At 41.2% G+C, this 23,565-nt stretch overlaps 1 protein-coding gene across 1 annotated transcript in view; it reads right to left on the bottom strand.

Annotated features, from left to right (window-relative positions):
• Positions 1-4,527: 4,527 nt before the first annotated feature.
• The window catches only part of GALNT11 (polypeptide N-acetylgalactosaminyltransferase 11), a 55,424-nt gene continuing 36,386 nt past the window's right edge, over positions 4,528-23,565 (bottom strand). The window contains exons 5-12 of the mRNA XM_060107672.1: positions 22,559-22,684; positions 19,865-20,114; positions 12,604-12,721; positions 11,126-11,278; positions 10,410-10,628; positions 8,891-8,995; positions 5,395-5,532; positions 4,528-5,129 (exon numbers count right to left, since the gene is read on the bottom strand). Coding sequence (XP_059963655.1) covers positions 4,998-5,129; positions 5,395-5,532; positions 8,891-8,995; positions 10,410-10,628; positions 11,126-11,278; positions 12,604-12,721; positions 19,865-20,114; positions 22,559-22,684 — 1,241 coding nt within the window. The 3' untranslated portion in view covers positions 4,528-4,997. The remainder of the gene's footprint in view (positions 5,130-5,394; positions 5,533-8,890; positions 8,996-10,409; positions 10,629-11,125; positions 11,279-12,603; positions 12,722-19,864; positions 20,115-22,558; positions 22,685-23,565) is intronic.

The raw sequence follows: 23,565 nt of genomic DNA, 5'->3' as shown, positions 1-23,565 counted from the left end.
CTTGTTTCCTGAGGTAAGCCCATATTGCTATAAACTTCCTTCTTAGAACTGCTTTTGTTGCATCCCATAGATTTTGGATCATTGGGTTTTCATTTGCCTCTGGGTATTTTTTTTTAATTTCCTCTTTGTTTTTTTCATAGATCCAGTGGTTATTTAGTAGTTTATTATTTAGCCTCCACATGTTTGTGTTTTTTGCAGGGTTCTTTTCTTGTAGTTGATTCCTAGTCTCATACTGTTGTGGTTGGAAATGATGCCTGACATGATTTCATTCTTAAATTTACCAAGGCTTGGTTTGTGGCCTAGCATGTGATCTATCCTGGAGAAAGTTCCCACATGCACTTGAAAGAAAGAATGTGTATTCTGCTGCTTCTGGATGGAATGTTCTATATAAATCTGTTAAGTCCATCTGGTCTGTCATTTAAGGCCAGTGTTTCCTTATTGATTTTCTGTTTGGATTATCTGTATATTGATATAAGTGGGGTGTTAAAGTCCCCTACTATTGTTGTGTTACTGTTGATTTTCCCCTTTACATATGTTAATATTTGCTATTATGTATTTAGGTGCTCCTAGGTTGGGTGCATATATGTTTACAATTGTTAAATCATCTTCTTGAACTGAGCCCTTGACCATTATGTAATGTCCTTCTTTGTCTCTTGTAACAGCCTTTGTTTTAAAATCTTATTTTGTCTGATGTAAGTAGTGCTACTCTGTCTTTGACTTCCGTTTGCATGGAATACATTTTTCTATTCCCTCACTTTCAGTCTGTGAGTGTCCTCAGATCTGAAGTTAGTCTCTTATAGGCAGCATATATAGAGGTCTTGTTTCTGTATCCATTCAACCACTCTGTCTTTTGATTGAAACATTTAGTCCATTTACATTTAAAGTAATCATTAATATGTACGTTCTTATTGTCATACTGTTTTTGTAGGTCTTTTTTGTTCCTTCTTTTGTTTTTCTCTTGTGATTTGATGGCTATCTTTAGTGTTATGTTTGGATTCCTTTTCCCTTTTTGTGTATCTATTATAGATTTTTGGTTTGTTGCTACCATGAGACGTGTGTATATATGAGTATGTATGTATATATGTATGTTTTCAGTTACTGATCTCTTAATTTCAAATGCATTTTAACAATCCTGCATTTGTACTCCCTTCTCATGATTACTGTTTTTGACGTCATATTCTGCACCTAATTATTTTGTGTATTCCTTAACTGCTTATTGTGGATATAAATGATTTTACTACTTTTGTCTTTTAACCCTAACTTTGTACATGGATGATTTCCTACCTTTATCTTTGCCTTCACTGATGAGCTGTTTTGTTTCATAATTTTCATGTTTCTAGTTGTGGCTTTTCCTTTTCCGCTTAGAAAAGTTCCTTTAAAGCTGGTTTGGTGGTGCTGAACTCTTTCAGCTTCTGCTTCTCTGTAAAACTTTTTGATTTCTCCATCAAATCTGAATGAGAGCCTTGTTGAGTAGAGTATTCTTGGTTGTAGGTTTTCCCCTTTTATCACTTTAAATATACCATGCCTCTGGCCTGCAGTGTTTCTGCTGAAAATTCAGCTGATATTATGGGAGTTCCCTTGTAAGTAACTTGTTGCTTTTCCCTTGCTGCTTTAGATATTCTCTCTTTAATTTCTGCCATCTCAATTACAACGTGTCTCGGTGTATTCCTCCTTGGGTTAATCCTGTATGGGATTCTCTGTGCTTCCTGGACCGAGATATGTTTCCTTTCCCAAGTTAGGGAAGTTTTTGGCTATTGTGTCTTCAATATGTTCTCAGCGCCTCTCTCTCTTTTCTCCTTCTGGAACCCCTATATTGTGAATATTAGTGCATTTGTTGATGCCCAAGAGGTCTCTCAAACTGTCCTCATTTTTCATGCTTTTTTTCTGTTCAGCACCAGTGATTTCCACCACTGTCTTCCAGCTCATTGTTCCTCTGTGTCATTTAGTCTCCTGTTGATTCCTTCTAGTGTACTTTGCATTTCAGTTACTGAATTCATGTTAGGTGGTTCTTTATATTTCCTCTTTGTTAAAAGCTTCTAGCTTCTTGCTCTGTGCACCCATTCTTCTCCCAGCTCCGTGATCATCTTTACAACCACCACCCTCAGCTCTTTGGGGCAGGTCGCCTGTTTCCACGTCACTTAGTTCTTGGTCTTCTGTTGGGAACACGTTCCTCTGTCACCTCCTTTTGCCTGATGTCCTGTTTGTATGTATCTTGTAGGTTGGTTACATTTCCCTGCCTTGGTGAAGGAGCCTTTTGTAGGAGAGATCCTATGCGAGCAGCACACTCCCCTCTCCTCACCAGAGCTGTATGCTTTAGGGTTTCCCCCTATGAGGGCTGTGTGGGTCCTTCTGTTACGGTGGGCAGTCTAGTAGGCTTGGCCCCGCCTTGTGCAGAGGCTGCTGGTTGACTGGGCTGAGTCACAAGGTGTCTGGCTGCAGAACCCCTGGGGCTGCTCCCTGCCCACAGGTGGGTAGAGCCAGGCCCTGGGGTTAGTGCCAGCCTACTGGTGGACAGAGCAAGGTCCTGAAGTCTGGTTCCAGGGCCCAGGAGTCCCAAAGCTGGTATCAGATTGCTGATGGGTAGGGCCAGTTCCTGACAGTTGGCTGCAGGGTCCAGGATGTCCTGAAGCTTATGTTGGCCTGCTAGTGGGCAGGGCCAGGGCCCAGTTAGTCCCAGGTCAGGATCTAACCTGCTAGTAGGTGGACTGGGTCCGCAGGCTGCAGGGCTTTGGTATTCTTTTGGCTGGTGGATAAAGCTGGTTCTGAGGCTAGAGCAGGCCTGTTGACGGGAGGCCCCTGGGGGTCCTGGGTCTTTGACTGGAGGCCCCTGGGGGTCCTGGGTCTAGTGCCTGCACACTAGTGTTGGGGCCAAGTCCTGGGCCCTCTGGTGGGCAGGGCCATGCCCATGGGCAGCCAGAAGCTCAGGGGGTCTTAAGGCAGCCTGTCTGTTGGTGAGTGGGGCTATGTCTGTGCCCAAACTTAGCTGCTTGGCCTGAAGTGTGCCAGCAGTAGTGCCTACAGGCTGTTGGGCCAGAGCAGGGCTGGCTCCTGAGGCTAACAGGCTAGAGGGAGGATTCCAAAATGGTGCTTTACCAGCACCAGTGTCCCCACGGTAGAACTAGCTGCCACCAGCGTCTGTGTCCCCAGGGGGAGCTCCAGTTGCCTCCTGCCTCTCCCAGAGACTCTGCAAGATCAGCAGGTAGGTCTGATCCAGGCTCCTTTCAAATCACTGCTTCTGCCCTGGGTTCCCAGAGCATGAGATTTTGCGTCCTTTAAGGGTGGAGTCTGTACCTCCCTTAGCCCTCTGTGACTCCTGAAAGCCCCCTGGCCTTTAAGCCACCTGCTCTCTTGGAGCTTGTCTTCCCAGTGTGCGACCCCCGGGCTGGGGAGCTCAACGTGGGGTTTGGACCCTTCACTCCTTTCGTAGAACCTTTACAATTGTAGTTAGTTAGTTATTCTCCCGTTTGTGGGTCACGCACCCCGGGTATGGGACTTGACTACAATGGTGACTCCATCCCTCCTACCTGTCTCACTTTGTGGTTGTAGAAGCTCTTTTCTGGTTGGTAGGTTCTGGTCTTTATCATCATCAATGGTTGTTTTGCAAATAGTTGTAATTTTGGTGTGCCCATTAGAGCAGGTGAGTTCAGGGTCTTTCTACTTCACCATCCTGGCCAATCTCCACCTAATTTAGGAGCTTCCAAGGTGCCACGGGGGCTGGACTTCGTTTCCAAGAGTTGAGGGCCCTCACGCAGGTCATCTGACAGACAACACTTGGTGAGGCCATGCGGACACAAGCCAGGGTCAACTGGACCCATTTACATTTAATCAAATTACATTTAATGTGATTTTGTTGTATTTAAGTCTGTTATCTTGCTTTTTGTATCCTATATGTACCACCATCTGGTCTTTAAAGTTAAATGACAGACAAAATGTTTAGTATAAATACAAACAATATATTATTCTCCAGCATGTTTCAAATGGTACTTAAACTGCTTTGTGTGTCCAGATAAAATAACTGAGAAAATACCCTATGAGACTATGTCTCCTCTGAGATGTGATTTTGGTGGGAAAAAACTTTTACTTTATATTTGGACATTTACAGTATATACAGATGATTCCTAAATTTATATCTCTAACTGAAATAAATATACCTTCTGAAATCCTGACCCCTATATCCAAATAACTTTAACACCTATTTAACAACTCTACCTGGGTGTTTCACAGGTAACTTTAAAGTATTCAAATTCACATACCTTCAGCTTCAAACTCACATAGTTCAAGCTAAGAAACTGAAACATCCCTAAGGTTAGGGCTGCTACCTACCTAGCTTATTGGTTCATCAGCCAAATCCCTGTGCATTTCTTACCATGTATCACATACACAGGATAACTCAGACCAGAGACCCCCCAATACAAGATGAAAGAGAAGACAAAAAATCCTAGATAAATAATCAAAAGGATCCTTTATTGTAAATGTATATAGTACCATAATTCATCAAAATAATTTATAATAGTTAACTCTCTTAAATATAATCTTATAAATGATGCCTTCTGAAGTTTAATGTGGATTCAATCAGTTTATTTAAAACTATTTAGAACATGGTATTAGAAATTAAAAAAAAATTAACTGTCATCTACAAAATCTTCTAAGAAAGGAAATCATGACAAGTTCCTGATCGGATAAACGCCACTCCATTATTTAGAAGCATAAATAAATTTGAATAGACACATCAATTTCCTGGACTTTATCCTTCTATACACACCTGACTCTTTAGAGAGTTAAAACTGCTTCTGGTTTCCTACCGTAAGTAAGACATCCCTTAACAGCAGCTGGGAAATGACCGGAACCCCTTGGTGAACCAATACTTCTCCACCTCCCGGTGGTCACTCGGGGCTGCGACCTCTACTGTGGCTGCCGTCTCACCTCTGCTAGTGTCCCAGGCGTCTCCATGTTGAGGACAAGCATGACACATCACCATTCCAGCCACAGCATCCACCTTAACCTTCCAAATGCCACTGCTGTGAGGAGGAGCCATCACAGATGGCCATGGCAACAAAACCTCTGCGACTCAGTGGATCGACCGCTCTCAGGCACTGTCCAACTGACACCTGGTACAGCCGATTATTCCTCTGAAAATAAAGTGGTGGCAAGAAAAAAACACCACCAGTTACTTGCTTTAAGTTAAAACACTTATTGCCAGAATATGGTAAAGAAGAGACAGTCATCTAGAAGAGACGTGGAACATTTCAGATTACTTACTTATTTATGGGATGCTACAAACTCAGAACCACCTTCTACAAGGTAAACAGACTATGAGTCCCTCTGCCATGCTCCCTCCCCTCAGCCTTGGCTGTCTCCTCACATCCTCCCATCACCACTAAGCAAGCGCCTCACCCCAAAGGTCCACTGCTGGGATCCTCCCGACCCATGGCACTTCATGAGTCGTGGTGGGTCTGATGAGCGAGTTTCTGACATATCCAGGCAGAGGAGATTATTTAAAACCAATTCGTGCTCTTCATTATAAATCCAAATCTAAGGAAGAAAATAAAAGATCAAAACCTCAAGTTTTGCTTCAGATTCTCAAATGCAGACTGCACGACACTTCACACATTTGTGGAAGAATGGATTTATTTTGTATGGTCTCTTACAGCAGGAACAGACCAGCTTAGTTATCTGAAAATGGAGTGAATTAACACAGGAGAAAGTGAGGTGCAATTCCAGGAAGAAATGTAAGCAGTGGTTGAATTAACTTAATTGACTGTATTTAATTGAGCACAAGATTGTAGATCTTCCCCAATTCCAGGATTTCACAATTCTACAATGCTTGTAATTCTCACACTGTGTAGAACTGAAGGAGCCCAGTGAGGCGGCTGGTTTGCCTTCTGTACAAAGAAAACACATGAGGCTATGATTTTCGTATTTCCCTCATCTGCTGGGCAGTGATGATGTGCATAAGCTGTCATATACCATCATCCTGTGGAATCGTAAGTATACTCTATTCTGGGCTCATAATAACATTTGCACTGAGATTACAATTTCATTGATGGCCCCAAAGCAGGATTCTCCTTAGATGTGCCAATGATCTTTGAGAATAGTTGTCTTTATGGTGTCTCAGATTATTTTCAAGAACAAAGGCCTGAAACTGGCTGAAATGGCCAAGTGCAATGAATAAATGTATCCTCCGATACGTATGCACCATCACTAACTTGAGAAGGAAAACGTTTCCTCCGTCCTCTGAATCATTGTAGTCATCACTGCTTCGACCTACAGGCCCAAAATGGGCCTATGTGCTGCCTCTGCTGGTACAAAGAGAAGGCTCCCCATCAGCGCCATGACGGAACACCAGTGAAACACAGATGCTGATGTTTTATAATCCGTGTTATCTAACAAAGGAGCCACCCGTGGCTACTGAGCACTGGGAGTGTGTCAAGTGTGACTGAGGAAATGAAATGTAAACTAACTAAAATGAAATAAAATGACCAATTCAACAGCCACATGTGTGCCTAGGGTATAAGTGCAATTCCATGCAGTCACAACATAGTACGGATAGGAGAGGGTAACTCCATCTCCTCAAACCTCTTACAGTTTCTGGAACAAATTTCACCAATCTCATCCTACTACAACCTAAACCACCAAAACCTCACTACAATTTAACACGTCCATGTCTACAACACTGACACCTCTCGCACCCAGACGTGGCACAAGACGCTTTTTAAACCATGTTTTCCAGTACGTTAGCACCTTAGATAGTGTGCATGAACTCTCCTAGAAATAAGATGTGATCTATGAAATTTCAAAGGACACACTCTATCCAAAAAGGGCCCAAGTGTTCTTTTCATTCTTGAATGACCCCATCCACCACTCAAATGGAAGCGTAAGTAAACGAAGCTTGCTTACTTACGACATGTTTTGAGCATTACAATCTTGAGGCACTACAACTAGGAGATTAGAGCAATGTTAGGTTATGCTATTTTATCAGATACAAAGCAGTTTGCAATAAGTTTTCTGCTTATTTTTAGGTTCACTTAGTATCGCTGAAAGGACACATAAATTGAGAATAAATTATGTGAATGACATGAAATTGTGCTGTTTCCTCTGATGAACTACTAAAAATCAGTTAGAAAAACTCAATTTCACAGAAAACTCTACAAAAGATATTCTGATTCATCCAATGCAGATTTAATGTTCTGGGCCAGAAAGAAGATGCATGTCCTTTGCCATTTCTAACAAATTCATATAGCTTTCAATTCTATATAACTCAAATTCACTCTGTGTAACTGCAAAGTATAAATAATGCTGTAAACAAACAAAATATTACTATGACAAACAATGACCAGAGGTAGGGAAAATGTACAAAGGAGACCACAACAGTATTAGATAGATGATCTCTGAAATCATTCCCAGCGTAAACAACTTAACTTCAGCAAGTGGTGCTGGGAAAGTTAGACAGCCGCATGTAAATCGGTGAAGTTAGAACACACCTTCACACCGTACACAAGACTTAAGACATGACACCATAAAACTCCTAAAAGAGAACATAGGCAAAGGCAAAACATTCTCTGACATTAATTGTACCAATGTTTTCTTAGGTCAGTCTCCCAAGGTAAAAAAAAAAAAAAAAAAAAAGCAAAAATAAACAAATGGGACCTAATCAAACTTACAAGCTTTTTGTGTAGCAAAGGAAACTGTAAGCAAAACGAAAAGATAGCCTACAGACTGGGAGAAAATATTTGCAAATGATGTGACCGACAAGGGCTTAATTTCCAAAATATACAAACAGCTTACATAACTCAACAACAACAAAAAGAAACAACTCAATCGAAAAATGGGCACAAGACCTAAATAGACATTTCTCCAAAGAAGACATACAGATGGCCAACAGGCACATGAAAAGATGCTCAACGTTGCTACTTATAACAGAAATGCACATCAAAACTACAATGAGGTACCACCTCACACTGGTCAGAATTGCCATCATTAAAAAGTCTACAAATAACAAATGCTGGAGAGGGTGTGGAGAAACGGGAACCCTGCTACATTGCTGGTGGGAATGTAAACTGCTGCAACCACTATGGAAAACAGTATGGAGGTTCCTCAAAAAGCTAAAATAGAGCTGCTGTATGATCCAGCAATCCTACTCCTGGGCATATATCTGGAGAAAACCATAATTTGAAAAGATACGTTGCACCCCAATGTTCATAGCAGCACTATTCACAATAGCCAAGACATGGAAACAACCTAAATGTCCATCAACAAATGAATGGATAAAGAAGATGTGGCACATACATATAATGGGATACTACTCAGTCATAAAAAAGAATGAAATGATGCCATTTGTAGCAACATGGATGGACCTAGAGATTATCATACTAAGTGAAGTGAGAAAGACAAATACCATATGATATCACTTATATGTGGAATCTCAAATATGACACAAGTGAACTTATCTACAAAACAAGCAGATTCACAGACACAGAGAACAGACTTGCAGTTGCCAAGGGGGAGGGGAGTTGGGAGAGGGATGGATTGGGAGTGTGGGATTAGCAGATGCGCACTATTATCTATAGGATGGATAAACAACAAGGTCCTACTGTATAGCACAGGGAACTATATTCAATACCCTGTGATAAACCATAATGGAAAAGAATATATATATAACTGAATCACTTTGCTGTACAGTAGAAATTAACACACCATTGTAAATCAACTATGCCTCACTAAAATAAATTTTAAAAAACAAAAAACCCCCAAACAATATAATTTTTAAAACGTCAGATTAAAATCTTGATGTCTGCCCCTCCCCCCTCAAGCCTGACTGCCAGCAGCTTCCCTTTCCTTCACTGAAGGACACTGTCCATGGACTGGCTGAGAGCCCAGAGGCCTAACTCACCTGATTTGGGTCACTGTAGTCACATGCCTTAAGCACTACTAGGCCTCCCTTCTGACTTGGGCGGCCCTGGGCTGCCAGACACTTGTGGGTCTGGAGGTGATAGAGCTGTAAAAGAAGAGATTGCTCTTGACAAGCTGGTATGTATAGAAAGACCAATGTCAGAAGATGCCTTAGAACGCTAGAAAAGGAGGTTTTAGAGGAAATATGAAAATATTATTCCAGAGGTATGGATTCTAAAGGTCATAAAAAGATAAGCATTTTTTATGACTGAATTCTAGCTTTAGCACATAGGAGCATCACAATAGAGACTTCAAGGTTATAGGCAATTTTAACAATATATGCAGGCAGTGTCAAGTAGAAATTCTACCTAAAGATACAAGTTTACTAATCTACTATAGGGGGGGAAGGAGATTAAATACCGTCTCTCCACTAAAGAACCTTAAAATGAAACTCAGGAAATAAGAACAAAAGGTACAAACAGACAGCACATAATTCAATATAATGTACATGCCTCCTATCTTGTTGCTCTCTCTATCTTATAAAAGTCATCAAGGTGTTTATTATTATTAGGTGTTTTCTCTTTAAGTAAAAATAGGTACCGGTGTATGTCCATATAGTTGAAATCCCTTACATTATTTTTGCCTTGCATATCTAATCACATTTAATATTTAAACTAATCATTTTACTTAGACTAGATACTATTTGCTTCTTTTATGTATCTCACCTTTGGCATTCCTATGGCATTTTTAATCTGTTTATCTCCAGTTAGAAGGCTCTAGGCTTAATTCTAGCCACTTAAGAATTGCTGGCATTGTGAAAGAACCAGGAGAGGGATGCCTTCTTTATAACACAAAAGGGAAATTCGGGCAACAATTACAATATCTACACTTTCAGGAAGCAAATTCTAAGAAATGATTCAAGAAAAAGGTATGATTTTATGGCTAGACATCTAAAATTGAAGTGATATTATAAAACTGAAGAAATTTTATAAGAACCAAAAGGGAATATCTAAAGAATTGCGGTTGATCAATGGGTTTCTGCTAAGCTCAGATGACTGCTCAGGACGTCGGGTGTAAAACCTGACTTGGTACCACCACTTAGACCCTGACCACCATTTTTCACTTCCTGTCTGCAGTCAGTTCCAGAGCTGAGGCCAACAGTATACAGTTGCCCCATTTCTCCTTTGTTTTCCTTTTTGGACTGGTCTCTTAACAAGTGAATTTTACACTCACTCACATTGCCTCTGTTTGTATATGCATATTTATAGCTATCCTCTTGGAAGCCAGCATATAACTTAGAGAAGCCATGTTCTCTTTAACACTGGCAGGTAAAGGATCTTAATATAAACAGCAAAGATATCAAAATTTCTAAGGTCTTACACCTGAGTAGAGGAAATTCTCCTAAAAAGAATATAATGGAAGGCAAGCCAGAGGCTATCCTTAAGTATTTTAAGTCTACAATGTCATTCATTATATCACACAACATTTAATGAAACACTTTGCTAGGATCACTTTCTTACCCTTCCACGTTGGAGGACTCTGGGGCGTTTTGGCCCTCTATTGATAAAAATGGGTTGCTGGGGTTTGGCATTGGGCCCAGATATCTGCATCTCTGGGTAAATATTATCCAAATACCATTTAAATGATTTACAATCCAACTTCTTCCTCAATTCAACACGCTCACTGATATTTCCATAGCTTCTGGTTCTCAGATCAGGTCTTAAGGAGAAATACTGCTCCTGAATTTAAAAAAGAAAAATGAAAAATAAGAGAATAGATTTTTTTGTTTAAATGAATCACACCTCAAAAAAGCCATTACAAAGAAAAGACTGAGAGTTGCATGTGGCAGAAGAGGAGGTGGGAAGGAATACAATGTGTGCAGGGTCTTGACGGGAAGCAGGGGGACTGGGTCAGAGCAAAGCCCAGTGAGCAGAAGAGGAGCCAGGTTCTGTGGGAGTCACAGGAGCGGACAGGAGGACAAAGAAACTGAAGAGAAACACAGTCCCTTCTGGTGCTGCTGTATCACCTCTCACAGACGAGATGCTTGGAAAATTTAAAAAGGAGTCACAACAAAAATGAGTGAAAGACTGGGTGAAGAGAAGAGAGAAAAACCCAGAAAGAGATGGCCCTAAAGCCAAGGTCATTCAATGGAAATAGGCAAGAGAGAAAAGCAACCAAAGCCAATGGAGTTACTAGCCTTATCATCCATCCTTCTCGGTGAGAGATTTAATCTCACCTTATATTCATCCAACCAAACATGTGCCAGCCGCAAGGAGTTGTGTGTCATGGTGTCCTGGCCCTCCGGAGAACCATATGGTCGCCTTTTCCGGAAAATGTGTCCAACTCTAGAGCAAGGGATGATGAAGAGCTTACCTCCACACATCCAGATCTGGTCAGAAGCAGAATATGTGTTAATGGTTCCTCACAGTGCTGTGAAATCGATGTACGAATTTTCATGAAACAGGTGTTTGTGAAACCTTGCAAGATGTTTTATCTTATTAGATATAACTATTCAAATAGAATAAAGTCAAAGTGTATATTTAAAAAAAAATTATGTCTTTACGATTAAAAAGAAACAAAACTCTAAAACAATGTAATATTCTTTTACTGCCCTGTGTCTAAAATTGTACTTACCATACATGTTGTTTTAACATATCAAGGAAGTTGACCTTCAGGACTTAGGGACAAAGAATGCTTACTCATCAATCCTCTAATCTCAGTTCTACAGGTACTTTCTCATGAAACACATACAAACATACACCATTTTTTAGAAAAAAAATTTTTTTTATAAAATATACAGAATAACTCTAGATTAAGATTCAGATCTTAGTTCTGGTCTAAATTTTGCCCTTGACTGAGTTACTTTATATAGGTATTTCAATTTTTATGAGATTCAATTACCTTATCTACAAAGACTGAACTAATAATATCTATTGTACCTTGCAAATTTCAAATTCTAAAGATTAAGTAGGAAAATACATTTGCAAAAATACGAAATGGCACCTGCACAAGGTATTAGGGTATCTGATGGGGGGAATCTGTTACGCAGACTGGGAGGTGGGAGGCGGGGCGTGGGGCCCTCTGCTAAGAGACAGAAATCTGAATTCTTTCCCTTGCCCTCTTTCTGCCTTTTCCAAAGACCGTCTTACCACCACAGCTGAGCCACAGACCCCACCCACAGCTGTCATCTGCCCAACCTTAGCAGCTGGAGGGAACGGTATATATCAAGGGTTCAATAATCTATACGCAGGTGTTGATATCATTTATCTTATCAGCTGGGCTACTCCTGAAAGTGAAATGAGGAGCTATTAATAATCTCTCCAGGAGAACAGGTATGAACCAGGATGGTCTCGCACAGTCAGGAAAATCTGATGACCCCAACTATATATATCTAGGGTTATCAAATAAGATTAACAAATGGACAAAGAACAAAACTCGAGATTAAATGCGCATGAGGACTTCTTAATACATACCCAACTATTCATTACAACTATCACTTTTAAATTCTTACAAAATAAATGCAAGGCTTCTTATAGACTTTTGATATTTTGAATGGGTATTATCCACATTATAGATTGTGGTAAAGTAGTATTCATTAAGGACAATTTGTTAATAAAGACAGTCAAAGAGAATTTACAGAAAATATGGGATCATGGATGAAAATTATATTCCTTGCACACAGTTAATAATCAAGCATGCAAAAAAAAAATTTACCCGAAATGATATTTCTAAATTTTCTCCTCCCCAGATATCCATGCCACTGTCATACTGTCCAAGTTCACTGAAATAGTTTCTGTTCATGGCAAACAATCCTCCAGCCATTGTAGGTGACCTAGAAAAGGAAAACAATTATTTTATCAATTCTATAGTCAATTATCTATCGTTCTTGTTTTAAAAAATTCAGTGCAGCTTTAGAACATCACTAATAGAAACTAGATTAACTATTATGAAACATTTTGTCTGATTTATGAGGGAATGAGCTGGGCCCCATAACTTAATTTTCTAGATCGCAAGCCCTGGCAAATGAAGGCTACTTTTCTAAGTATCACAAGTACTTTTAAAAATTGATTATAACTACTGTTGACAGAAATCCACCTGAATTATTTAATTCCTTCGACAGTCTCACAGAGCCACTGGGATTAAAAACTGGGCTCCAGGGCCTGCCAAGGAGAGAGCAGACAAACGTCACACTTTGAATTGGACTCAAACATGTGTTAGACCAGTGGTTCCCCAGGACATTTTTAGCTGTCACAGCCGTGGGGAGGGGTGCTACTGGCGTCTGATGGGTAGAGGCCAGATATGCTGAACGCCCTGCAATGCACAGGGCAGCACCCACAATGGAGAGCTCTCTGGCCCTAAGGGTCAGTCCTGTCACAGACGAGAACCCCTGTGTTCCTGAGAACTGATGTGGACGGGCCCCCCAGAGCCTGAGGCGGCTTCCAGTGATGTCACTGGCCGAACCGCACCGGGGGCGTGGCGTCTAGTGTTCTGAGCGGCCTCCCAGAAGAGAAGCCAGAGTCTCTGCAGGAGAAAACACCGCCCCAGGATGAATGTACCTCCATAATTTTTCATATACAATGTCCAGCATTAAACAAAAATAAACAAGCAAACTAACAAATAACCAGGCAATCAGGAAGATAAATCACATGAAAGAAAAAAATAAGAGAAACAATCTACAACAGAGACAGGTGTGCAGGGGTTTCAAATAACGGAGGTATCAGGCAGAGACTTTTAACTGTTCAGTATGTTCAAGCATAAAAGACAAGACTGAGAATCTGGCAGATAATCAGATGCTATCAATAAATAAACCAAATTTATGCATCTGAAAAACACTTCTGACAAAGAAAAAAAAAATGTCAGCAGCCAATGAGAGATTACCTTCAAAAGAAAAAAAAAATTAGACAGTTGTTGGCTTCTCACCAGAAACAGTGGAAGCCAGAAGGTTCTTGAATGATACCTTCAAAGTCCTGAAAGAATATACCTGCCAGTCTAGAACTGAATATCAAGTAAAATTATTCTTCAAAATAATGGTGAAACAAACAAAAAAGTAAACAAACCCACCACTCTTTCCCCAACTTGATCCATGAGAGTCCCCCTGCACTCCCCCCTCTGCCTTTGCAGTTGATCAGTCCTCCCTTTTCCCTCAGCTTGAAGCATCTATGTCCAGTGTCTGTGAAATGATGTTTTATCTGTTTCTCAGGATAAGAAACAGCAATCATTCCACCAGGTGCTGGAAACTGATTAGCCTTGAGGCAAGGGTTTCTAGGGCCACAACTCAGGGATGTGTATTTAATTACAGGGTCCCCAGAAACCCCTCTCCTGGCTACCACAAGCAACGGCTTCTTTTCTGGTCTTGGGAGCCAGACCTGGACTGTTAACCTCAGAGGCAGGGACCCCACAGAACACGCTGGGGCTTCCTCTTTGGCCACAGCTGGGCTCCCTTGAGACTTGAAGACTTCTGGCTGTCCTGCAACATAAGCCACAGTGACCCTGCCTCTACCGGCTCACAAGATGCCTGGTCCCTCTGCCTAATCCAGTCCCCCCCGAGCCACAGCCTGCTCAGGAATCAGTTGCAGCCTGTGAATCAGGCCAGAGCTTGCTTCGAGCCCAAGAAAAAAGCTGTCTTACTGGTGGAGGCTGGCCTTCCAAATCCTGGAGCCAGCCCTGCCAGCCAGGGGTCATTTTTGCCCTTTGGTGACCACTGTGTTCTTTCTCTGAAATATCTTACAATAGGTGATAATGTTGCTGACTCAAATTTCCACAAAAAGGAAAAAAAAAAAAAACTACCTCTTGAGTGACGTCCTGGTCTGTTCCTCTCTGAGGAATCTTGCGGGAAAAGAATACTGTTGCTTCTGCTCTGTTTCCATGTTTCTGTTGTCAAAGAAACCCCACCTGCCCTGGGGTGTTGGTGTTTTTGTCTGTGTTGCCATCCCAGGCCTGCGTTAGGGGCTTGTGTCTGCGTTGTAATGTCTGTACCATGTCAGGGGAGTCCTTCCCACCTGTCCAGCCAGGGGCCAGCCAACCCCTTGAAGAGGCTTCCATTTCCTTCCTATAACCCAAGGCACAGGGAGCACCGCCTCCCGTGACCCCACCTTCAGGAGCTGTGGTGGCACGTGCATCCATGAGCCTAGCCCTGGGCTACCTCCCCGAGGCCCACCTCTACCCACAGTCCTGTACAGGAGTCAAGTAAACAGGACGTCTCTGAGCCCCTGTCCCCAAAGGGCCGGCCAAGGGCTGCCCGCCAGCCTGGCTCCATGAGTCCTGCATGACCAAGTGACAGCTGGCGGGCTCTGCTACCCAGGCCCCTGCACCTCCTTCCCTGCCATCTGGCAAGGGATGGGCCCTTTTCTGTGAACTGACAACCTGTGGAAGTGTGCCCAATTAGTGTGAAATGCATGTTTAGCAAATGTTAGGTACTGTAGTTGAACCAATAAATGTGAGTCCTTCTGTACACACACACACACACACACACACAAAGTGAAACAAAGACATTTTCAGAAAGAGAGGAATAATCACCTGAAGGTCCAACCAAAAGAAATACTAAAATGTGTTCTTTAGTCAAAATGAAAATAAATCCTAGATGGAAGCTTGCAGATGCAGAAAGGATAAAAAGTAACATAAAAGGGGAAATATATGGGTAAACGTAAATGAATAATGGTTACATAAAAAAGTCTTGTAGGGCTAAAAAAAATACACACGTGGGACTTCCCTGGCAGTCCAATGGTTAGGACTCAGAGCTTCCACTGCAGGAGGCCCGGGATGGATCCCTGGGTAGGGAACTAAGATCCTGCAAGCCGTGAGGCACGGCCCAAAAGTACAAAAACACACACCACACCACCCCCCCAAACACACATGTACATTTCAGCAATATAACTTGAAGGGGGATAACTGGAGTATGAACATTCTGATATCCTTGCGTTGTTTGGAGAAAATACCAATCTGTATTACACTTTGATATGTCAAGTATGAAGGCTGTACTTTCTAAGGTAACCACTAACAGAACAGTAGGTAAGAAACTATAATGTCTAATAATGGGTGGCAGCTGGGAACAGATTAAATGGAATTCAGGCCCAAAGCAAGTAAGAACAGAGAAAAAAGAACATAGAATAGATAGAAAGCAAATAGTACCATTGTAATCATAAACACAAAAATGTAAGTAGTATTACTGAATGTAATCAACTTAGCCCTAATTAAAAGACAAAGTTTTCCACACAGGCTTAAAAACAAAAGCAACTACATGCTGCTTACAGGGACACGTATAAATATATGACCTCAGGAAGACTGACAGCAAAAGGGAAGAAAAGTTGCACAATTAAATACTAATGAAAACAAAGCTGGAACAGCCATATTGATGTCAGACTATAAAGTGAAAGTTTCACTATCCTAGAAGTACAGAATGAAATACAATTCATAATGATAAATGGTTTCATCACCAGAAGATTTAATAATTCTAAGTTGTCATGCATCTATTAACATAGCCTCAAAATATATGAAGAAAATATATAAAGAACTACAAGGAGAAACAGACACACAACTGTAGTGGGAAATTAATATACCATTTTCAATAACTGACAGAACATGTGAATTAAAAATTAATAAAAATATAGAATATTTGAACAACACAATGAACTGGACCCAACAAATACAACATCTCATCTTTAACAACTGCAGAAAATACAAATTCTGACCACAGTGTAAGCTAGGATTAAATAAAGACTATAAAGTTTCTGAATGCCTGTAAAATAATAAATGCACTGCTAAATAACCTACAGGTCAGAGAAGGCATAACAATGAAAATATTTAGAAATAAATGACAATAAAAAATGATATATCACAGTTTGTGGGATGCAGCCAAAGCCATGATTAGAAGAAAATTTATTATCTCAAATGCATGTATTAGAAAAGAAAAAAGGCTGAAAATTTAAAAAGTCTAAACATCCAACTCAAGAAGTTAGCAACCTTGACATCATAGAAGTGAAACAGCTTACAGCCGAAAGGGGAGAAAAAGTGGAAACAAGGAGAAAGCGGTGCTCATAGCCTCACTGTTCAAGCAAGGATGTCAAATGATGCTGTCAAAAGTCAACAGAACGGGGCTTCCCTGGTGGCACAGTGGTTGGGAATCCGCCTGCCAATGCAGGGGGACATGGGTTCGAGCCCTGGTCCAGGAAGATCCCACATGACATGGAGCAACTAAGCCCCTGCACCACAACTACTGAGCCTGCACTCTGGAGCCCGCAAGCCACAACTGCTGAGCCTGTGTGCCACAACTACTGAGCCTGCATGCCAGAACTACTGAAGCCCGTGCACCTAGAGCCCGTGCTCTGCAACAAGAGAAGCCACTGCAATGAGAAGCCCGTGCACTGCAGCGAGGAGTGGCCCCCTCTCATTGCAGCCAGAGAAAGCCCACGTGCAGCAACAAAGACCCAACACAGCCAAAAAAAAAAAAAAAAAAAAAAGCAGAACAAGAAACAGATTTTTTTTAAGTATCAAAAGGAACCAATACAGTAACTAAAAAATCATCCTACAACAATAAAGGGAACATGGGAGTGATGTAAATTAGCTAAATCTTCATTTTTCCAACAGAGAGGGTCTATAGTTGGTTTTATGTTGAAAAGAGGACTATGCATATAATTTAGAGTTCAGGAAGTAAGGAATGGAAGACCAAAAATAAAAATGGTTAAAAGAATTTGCCTCTGGGGAGAAGGACTGAGAAGGGGGAGGGAAGGGTTAGAGCCTGCCACTTCTCATCCTAAGTTGCTCTATACTGTTTGACTTATTACTGTGAATACATGTTTCTGATTAAAAATATTAAAAATTAAACAATGAAAAACAAATACCCATGAAGATGATGAAATAGGCAGAAAGTGGCCACTGCCCTACAACTACGAATGAGAACACACATAACAGTCCGAGGAACTTTCTTCTTGCACTGGCAAAGGGAAGCTGAAAATGGGGTCAGCGCTCCTGTCTGCCTCCCATCACAGTATGTGAAGTCGTGGAGCCCAGAAACACAGAGGGACAGTCCCCAGGTGCAGCCCTGCTCTCCTGAGAGATGTGCTCCAGCATCTAACTCCCACCTGCAAGGCTGGGGAGCAGAGGGTGGGTAGAGACCCGCACTGAAAGCCCTGGGAAGAAGAAGGGTTACAGGCATGTGAAGACTGGAAGACAACTGAGAGCTGGGTGTGCTTTCTTCACGGACTTCACACAGAACTGCAACAGGTTCTCTCACAAAGCCTGAGAACAGAAGACAACCCCACCCTGCCAGGAGAGCACCTCAGCCACCTGAGCTGGCCCAGCTCTCTATCAGCCTCCCCTCCAAGTCTGGTTCGGATGAAAGGAAGCTGGCAAGTACCCAAAGGCCAGCTGAGGAGCCAATGGCATTCTAGTCGCCTGAGGTGTGGGGAAAACGTTATCAACTAAAGGTGAAGACAGGCATGCCTGTGACTGGGCAGTTTCACTCCTGTAAGCGAGAAGCCATGAATAAGAATGCTGGCAACAGCACTCTTTGTAAGGTGGAAAAAAACCACTGAAAACAACCCAAATGCCCCGCCCACAGTAAACTGGATAAATGTTATGATACATTAGTATAACAGAATATTATACAGCAATAAAAATGAATCAACTATAATGCAGCACAGAGGCTTTTAAAGCAATACTGACTAAAAGAAGACAGTGATGAGTCCCATGGCTTCATTTATATGAAGTCCAAGAGCAGGGAACTGGACGTTACATCATTTAGAAATCATACATAGGTGGTACAACTCTCCAGGAGAGCAAGGAAATGATGAGTGGGTCAGGGTAATGACACCTCTAGGGACAAGGGCAGGGGCTGTGGGTGCAAGATACAGGGGGCATGTGGGTGCTATTTCTTGACTTGGTGGTAGTTTCACAGTGTTCACACTATAATCATTTATTAAATTGTATGCATAAATACATGTATACTTTTTACATGTTATTTTTTTTTTACAGTAAAAAAGTTTTAAAAAGGGACTTCCCTGGTAGTCCAGTGGTTAAGAATCCACCTTCCAGTGCAGGGGATGTGGGTTTGATCCCCGGCTGGGGAACTAAGATCCCACATGCCGTGGGACAGCTAAGCCCGTACACCACAACTACTGAGCCTGCATGCTCTAGAGCTGGTGCGCCACAACTAGAGAGCCTGCATGCCTCAACTACTGAGCCCACGCGCTCTGGAGCCCATGTGCCACAACTAGAGAGGCTGCGTGCTGCAACTACTGAGCCCACATGCTCTGGAGCCCACATGCCGCAACGACAGACCCCGCGTGCCGCAACAAAGATCCCGCATGCTGCAACTAAGACCCAATGCAGCCAAATAAATATATATTTTTTAAAAGCTGTATTAAAAAAAAAGTTTAAAAGAATAGGTCTAAGAATTTTAAAAAGTAAAAATACAAACGTCTCTGAAATCTACATGAGAAATTTAAAAGAAAACAAAAATAAGGAGAAATAACATATAAGAAATTTATAATATGAGAGAATATGGATGAAAATTGAAAATAATTCACATACGATGACTCAGTAATTGTACGAGTGGGAATCCGTCCTAAAATCCTAGTTATAGAAAAGGCTTATGTATTAAATGTTCTTCTCAGTACCACTCACACTAGCAAAGGACTGAAGATGTGTTAACGACCAGTGCAATAACCGTGGTGTGTGATATAAACAACACAGCACAGGGGGTCCTCCCAGGCTATCCTATGCAACAATTATCCCAGGATATTGTTGACTTCTTCTGCCTTTCTCACTAAGATATAAATCCATGAGGGCCTGGACAATTTCTTATTCACAAATCTTGCCTTAGGACTTGGCAGAGTACGTAAAATTCAGTAAGCACTCAAAAATTTTTAACGGACAAACAAGTTAAGCCAACACTTTTGCTTCCCGCAAAGAAAAAGGAATTATCTTTGAGCATGTTTCCTCTTCTGGGAATTTTTCACACATACAGGAGAAATCTTACTTTATTGGTGCAGTAGCTCCGTCTGTTCCTCCGAGCTCAGAAAGGGGAACGAGGTCCCATTTGAAGTGCAGCCCCCAGTTGAATCCTCCCCGCACCACAGGGGACGAGCTGTAGGCTAGCGTGTCAGCGCTGATGATGTCGATCACCGGGCACACCACCATTTGCCGGTCCTCCCGGATGGCAGCCAGCAGGGGCTGCAGCCACATCACATTCACCTCACAGTGGCTGTCCAGGAACACCAGGACTTCTCCTGGGGAGGCAAACAATAGAGGCCCTGAGAGCTGCACCACACTCAAGTTAGGTATGGCCACCAGTTCAAGTGCTGATGCATTTACAGGCGTGAAAGGTAACTGCCACCCTTCCAGCCCAAATTATTAAACCAGTACTCAGAAGTCTGTTAGCCAGGAATTCTGTTTGAAGTGTACTGCTATGATTGAAGAACATATGCAAACGATGTGCACAACCTGTGAAAAAATTTACAGACGATTCAGATTCTCCCAGTAAAAAGATTCAGAATCTCACAGGAACAATTCAGTTCTCTGGACAGCCAGGTATGGAGTGCGGTGCAATGATAGTGGTCAGCTGTGCGTATTTTTAGTACAATTATTGTAATGGAAATATTTATAAGATTAGTATGTATTTCCCTGCCTTAGTAAACAGAGTTTAGAGAACCTAACTCATTTTCACTGGTGACTCGGACACATTACCCCAGTTATCAATTATGGCTACAACACAGCGATTCTCAGGAGTGAGAGAAGCGTGCAGCCCTCTCATCACGTCAGCAACACAGCTCCCTTCTCCTTGGATTCACCACTTGCCTGCCACGCGCTCATTTCTTTTTCTTCCATTTCCCACCCTTCCTTTCTAATCCCCCTAGTCTCATCAGCCACGGGATGCTTTTTTTTTTTTTTTTTTCTGGTATGCGGGCCTCTCACTGTTGTGGCCTCTCCCGTTGCGGAGCACAGGTTCCAGACGCACAGGCTCAGCAGCCATGGCTCATGGGCCCAGCCGCTCCGCAGCATGTGGGATCTTCCCGGACCGGGGCACGAACCCGTGTCCCCTGCATCAGCAGGCGGACTCTCAACCACTACGCCACCAGGGAAGCCCTACGGGATGCTCTTTTCTTCTAGTTAATAAAATTAAAATCGTAAAGGTTTTATCATGCATTTTTAACTCCTCTTGATAAATGTGAGCAGGAGTGAGGGTTTCTTTGATAATCCCAAACTCCTTTGATAACTTAATGGTTATTCTGAACAGCTGAGAAACTTAGAATCCATCATCAGACAGCATTATTATTTTTCTAAACATTTATCCATGAAATGTATTGATACAGATTTTACGTGAATTTCATAAAGCACTGGATGCATCCTATTCCAATTAACAGTAGCAGAACTACCTCCAGCAAGAAAGTTCTCCAGGATGACAGTGACTTAGTCATGTCCTTCAAGGCCTCCTGTGAAGGACTTTATGAGGATGTTAAGAGCATACAGCTCACCAGATGTCATTTAATACAGAAAGGCAGAATGTTCAACCTGTACACTATTCAAGTGAAGTGAAGTCAACTCTATCAAGTTTCCTCTGAGGAGAAAATGTATAATAGCTTTTTTTAATTCTAAAAATGTTACTTTTTCAATTAAAGCCAACTTAACTAAATGCAGTAAGATAATAACAGTCACATCGAACCTGAGATTGATTTCCCAAAAACTGGCTTATTTTTTGACAGATCCTAAACTATATTTGAACAAGGACCAACAGACCATAAAGAAAAAAACTACATGACTATTGTTACCTGAAAAACAATAAACCTCAGTAACAACATACTATAACAGTACGATGTTCTGCGACATAATCTTTCCATTCCCTGCAAATACCCCACAATTTTCTACCTCGTGCCTTCAATATGTCAAAACTAGACTCTAAAGAAGAAAACTCGCCTTGAACTCAATCTGCATATCGCTGCAGAGTGGATGGAGGGAAGCTACTTCTCATTTTTTGTTAATTGCTCCTGTTCACTGCAGGTTTAAGAGAAAGGAGGGAAGAAGAAAGATTCTAAAAATGAAGTCACAGCTAAACCCAGCAAATGGGACAGTGGGTATACAAGGAGGGGTGGTGGCAGAAAGCAGTGCCAACCACTTAAACCCCAGTGACTGGTTATCTTGAGGAGAGCAGTATATGGGAAGGTAGGAGATTTTTTTTCACTACTAGGGAATGCCCCCCCAAAGTTCTGGAATTTTAAAATTATCTTCATGATTTTTTTTGGCCATATCCAGGCATTACCTGCAGTATTAGATACCTAATATTTTTTAACAAATTCATTTGTTTTAACTTAAATAAATATATTTTAAAAGGAAAAATTTTTATCAAGATCATAAATGAAAATTAGGATCACCAACCTTCCATAGAGGTAACCGTAAAAAGAAATACATTTGAATCGATATAAAATGTAACTGAAGAAAAACCAGAAAGGCAGACCACTGAGGACTCCAGAGTTCACCTCCTTGGAGCCTGTGCTTTGGGACAACCGGGTTGGAGTTATGGAAAGGCCTTTCCCAAACTGAACAAGCCTCACCTTTCCTGCTGGCAGTGCCCACTAAGACACCACTTTTCAGAGACTGACGCAGGGATCAGGAGGGCAGGAGACTCAGAGCCCTCATCACTCAACACCCACCAAGAAAGGCCAATGGGAAGTTCTACCTGTTGCGTGGGCTGCTCCAATCATTCTTCCTCGAATCAATCCCTCACGTTTTGTATTTCTTATTACTTTAATCTTTCCAGGGAGATATTTTTGGATGTATTCATCTAGTTCTCCTTTCACATCATCTGAAAATGAGGAGTCGCACAACTGTTCAAACCACATGAGACATATGCACAGACATTTTGCAGATTCTCTAGAGTCGTGGCTGGTACTTGTGACAACAAATTTTTAGGCAAATATAGAATCTTCTTCTGCTTTATTTTAAAAGAAGATCATAGCTTATCTTGGAAGGAAGGAAATGAGGGTTAAGAGTTGGAATACTAGCCTAAAGGAATAGTTACTTAAGTTATAGACTTATCTGTATTTCCATAGCAACTAACACAACACTTTGCATAAAGAATGTTTGAAATGAGTATCTTGAGTGAATGAATGCTTGGCTGAATGCATATAAATCAGATTTAAAACAAAATGATATGTAAATATCTTTTGTTTCAAAGTGATTTATTAAGTCCTACTCCATTTCAGAACAGTTGAGAAACAACTTCTATTGCCCTACCAAGAATTATATAATAGCAGCAGTAAATACATTCTTTTATTAATTTAGCACCTTCCATGGGCACTAAATATTTTTTATAAATTCTAGCTCATTTACCTTTAAATTTCATAATAACTTCAAAGATCATGTAAGATAATAATAAGTAATTCTTTCTATAGTTAGTATATAAACCATTGTAAATGATCATGAATTTTCCCTTTTAGAAAAAATACCAACAATATGAAAAATACAGGTTTACTTAAAAAAAAAATTCAACACCATAAATTCTAGAATTATACTACTTTGCCAATCTTCTACTTGGTCCAGACTCAAATTCTTGGTTTTTTTAATCATTCATTTTTGAAATTAAATTTTTTTCTATTTCTCCTATGAGATTTCAATAGTTACCAAGGTTTGAGAATTTTGCACCCATTGGTCTCAGTGTACATTTCCTCATTTTGTATACTTGCA

The sequence above is a fragment of the Mesoplodon densirostris genome, chromosome 9 (assembly GCF_025265405.1).
Source record: "Mesoplodon densirostris isolate mMesDen1 chromosome 9, mMesDen1 primary haplotype, whole genome shotgun sequence".
NCBI classification, from domain to species: domain Eukaryota; kingdom Metazoa; phylum Chordata; class Mammalia; order Artiodactyla; family Ziphiidae; genus Mesoplodon; species Mesoplodon densirostris.
This window is presented reverse-complemented; position numbering and strand designations above follow the sequence as displayed.